The 2,662-nt window shown below is 35.8% G+C and overlaps 1 protein-coding gene across 1 annotated transcript in view; it reads left to right on the plus strand.

Annotated features, from left to right (window-relative positions):
* The first annotated feature begins 2,253 nt into the window (after nt 1-2,253).
* The window catches only part of PAX1 (paired box 1), an 11,581-nt gene continuing 11,172 nt past the window's right edge, over nt 2,254-2,662 (plus strand). The window contains exon 1 of the mRNA XM_063919803.1: nt 2,254-2,491. Coding sequence (XP_063775873.1) covers nt 2,488-2,491 — 4 coding nt within the window. The 5' untranslated portion in view covers nt 2,254-2,487. The remainder of the gene's footprint in view (nt 2,492-2,662) is intronic.

Below are 2,662 nucleotides of genomic sequence, written 5' to 3' on the forward strand. Positions count from 1 at the left end.
TATATATATAATTATTATTATTTTTGAACCTGGAGTAAAAAAAAACTGTATTCATTAATATTACAATGCTACAAAATACTTTGGCATAAATATATTTTGCTTGTACCTTAAAACGGCATTGGAACATTAAATTAATATACTGAAGGTTATACAAACCAAATCATGTCCTATTCATACACACCTTGGTACATAATACAAATTCTGTAGTCATGGTATAACGTAAATATTTTTCAATAATAAGATATATTAACTAAGTATATTGCGTTATAGTGGTAGGATAATGACTACACCGTAACATGATGTATGTACTGTTACTACAATTGTACAGACGATGAATGGCAGGACTGTCAGTAAATTGCCAGAAATTGAAGTATTCAATTCAACAATTAAGAATTTATATTGTACATGTCTAGATCAGCAAACATTAAACAAAACCAATTTTCACTGAGTATTGTACTTCCATGTAGTGTTCACTATTGTATCTTGCTGAGAAAGGTGTTTATAGGTATAAAAGTGGGATTACCTGTGAGCAGATACATCAGATACTTTCACTTTATATTGTCTAGATTAACAAAGTTTAAAAATTATCTAATCAATATATTATAGTTTTAAACATTCCATACGTTTTGGAACTGATATATACAGATGTATATGTATATATTTAGAAGAGGAAATAACCCACTTGCCACCTGAGCTGTGTAAACATCCTACCTGTAGTGTTTCTTATCTGATTATGATAAACCCGTAGATGGATACGTGGGAAAAAAGAGTATCTGTTATTTGGATCAAAAACATTTTCTACAGCAGAATATTTACATATTAGGACTGTTAGCCTAGCAACCTATTGGCAATGCTAGCGCACCAGTGTATATATACTGTATGTATTTATTTTCTGTTGGGATATCTATCTATCTATCTATCTATCTATCTATCTATCTATCTACGTGTGTGTGTGTGTGTGTGTGTGTGTGTGTGTGTGTGTGTGTGTGTGTGTGTGTGTGTGTGTGTGTGTGTGTGTGTGTGTGTGTGTGATAGATAGATAGATATAATGTTAGATATAGAGTCTCTGTTATTTGGATCAAAAACATTTTCTACAGCAGAATATTTACATATTAGCACTGTTAGCCTAGCAACCTATTGGCAATGCTAGAGCACCAGTGTTTATGTACTGTGTGTATTTTTTTCTGTTGGGATATCTATCTATCTATCTATCTATCTATCTATCTATCTATCTACATCTCTATATGTGTGTGTGTGTGTGTGTGTGTGTGTGTGTGTGTGTGTGTGTGTGTGTGTGTGTTACATGTGTTATATATCTGTGTGTGTTACAGCAGTATATTTACATACTAGCACTGTTAGCCTAGCAATCTATTGGCAATGCTAGAGCACCAGTGTATATACTGTATGTATTTATTTTCTGTTGGGATAACTTTCTAATCTATCAGTGTGTGTGTGTGTGTGTGTGTGTGTGTGTGTGTGTGTGTGTGTGTGTGTGTGTGTGTGTGTAGAAAGTTAGTTAAGCAATATATATATTTATACTCATACATACATACACACCCATCCGTTCTTTAAGGTGATTTTCATACAATACATGTTTTTCCCATGTGTCAAGAAAATGAACGCTTACTAATATACTGTAGCTGCAATTCCTGCTTAACACTGTATTTTAACAGGTGCCGTCCAGCTGAATTATTTTTTAGGTCTAAATGAAAGATTTTTTCTTTAAGAAGATTCTTTCACTTCTGCAAGTCTTCATTTGCAATTCAAAGAGCATATACAATCTAATGATTTCCAGATGACAGCACAATTTTGAAAGCAACAAAAATGTACTTTGTAAACTGTGTGAATGCAAAATGTATTTTAAAGATGAAGGTCAAAAAAAGATCAGTGTCAATTATTTTACTAGCTCAGTAGAGAGAGAAAAAAAATGACTACTGGTGTCTGGGCTTTAAAAGAAAATAGGCTTGAAAAGAGAAATGATGGATAGGACTGCCATGGCTATATAAAAGGCTTTAAAGATGGCAGCTAGTGTTGTTTTAGGATGAGTAGATTGAGACATTCCAGCAAAAGAGAGAGCTAGGGTTACATTACACCGGAATGGGTAAAATGGACTGGGAAGAAGATCTCTGCCTATTTAAGATGACGGGAACCAATGAAATGTCCCCAATAGCTTCTCCAGCCTGACCACCAAGATTGACGTGGAAGACACGTCAAGCTGATCAGAGCAAACTCCACTCAGATAACTGCAGTAATTCTCTCTAATCGGATGAGGATCACTTTCTGCTTTGTTCCCCCTGCATGTGCAGTAACTGTGCAAACATTAAAGATCGCAGTTTGGAAAGGAAGTGCCTGTAACTGGAGAACACTCCTCCTCATCCAGCTCATTGGAGAAGCCTGGGCTCTCTCTCCCTCCATGTATCTCTGGGTTACATCTGTTTGAGTTTCCTTATTTCTGCGTAGAAGTTTTCTTGATCCTCTACTTGCGGCATGGGTAAGCAATCTTCATAATTCATGTATTGATGAGAGCACTTTGGAAGAAGGGGGGATGGCAGTGCGCAATCAGAGGCGCATACCATCCTGTGCAGGGGCACAATTACGCGCGGCGCAAATACCAACGTTACTTATGTGTTGCTGAGTTTTTCTGTAAATGTTCTGTACATTG

The sequence above is a fragment of the Pseudophryne corroboree genome, chromosome 4 (genome assembly GCF_028390025.1).
Source record: "Pseudophryne corroboree isolate aPseCor3 chromosome 4, aPseCor3.hap2, whole genome shotgun sequence".
NCBI lineage: Eukaryota > Metazoa > Chordata > Amphibia > Anura > Myobatrachidae > Pseudophryne > Pseudophryne corroboree.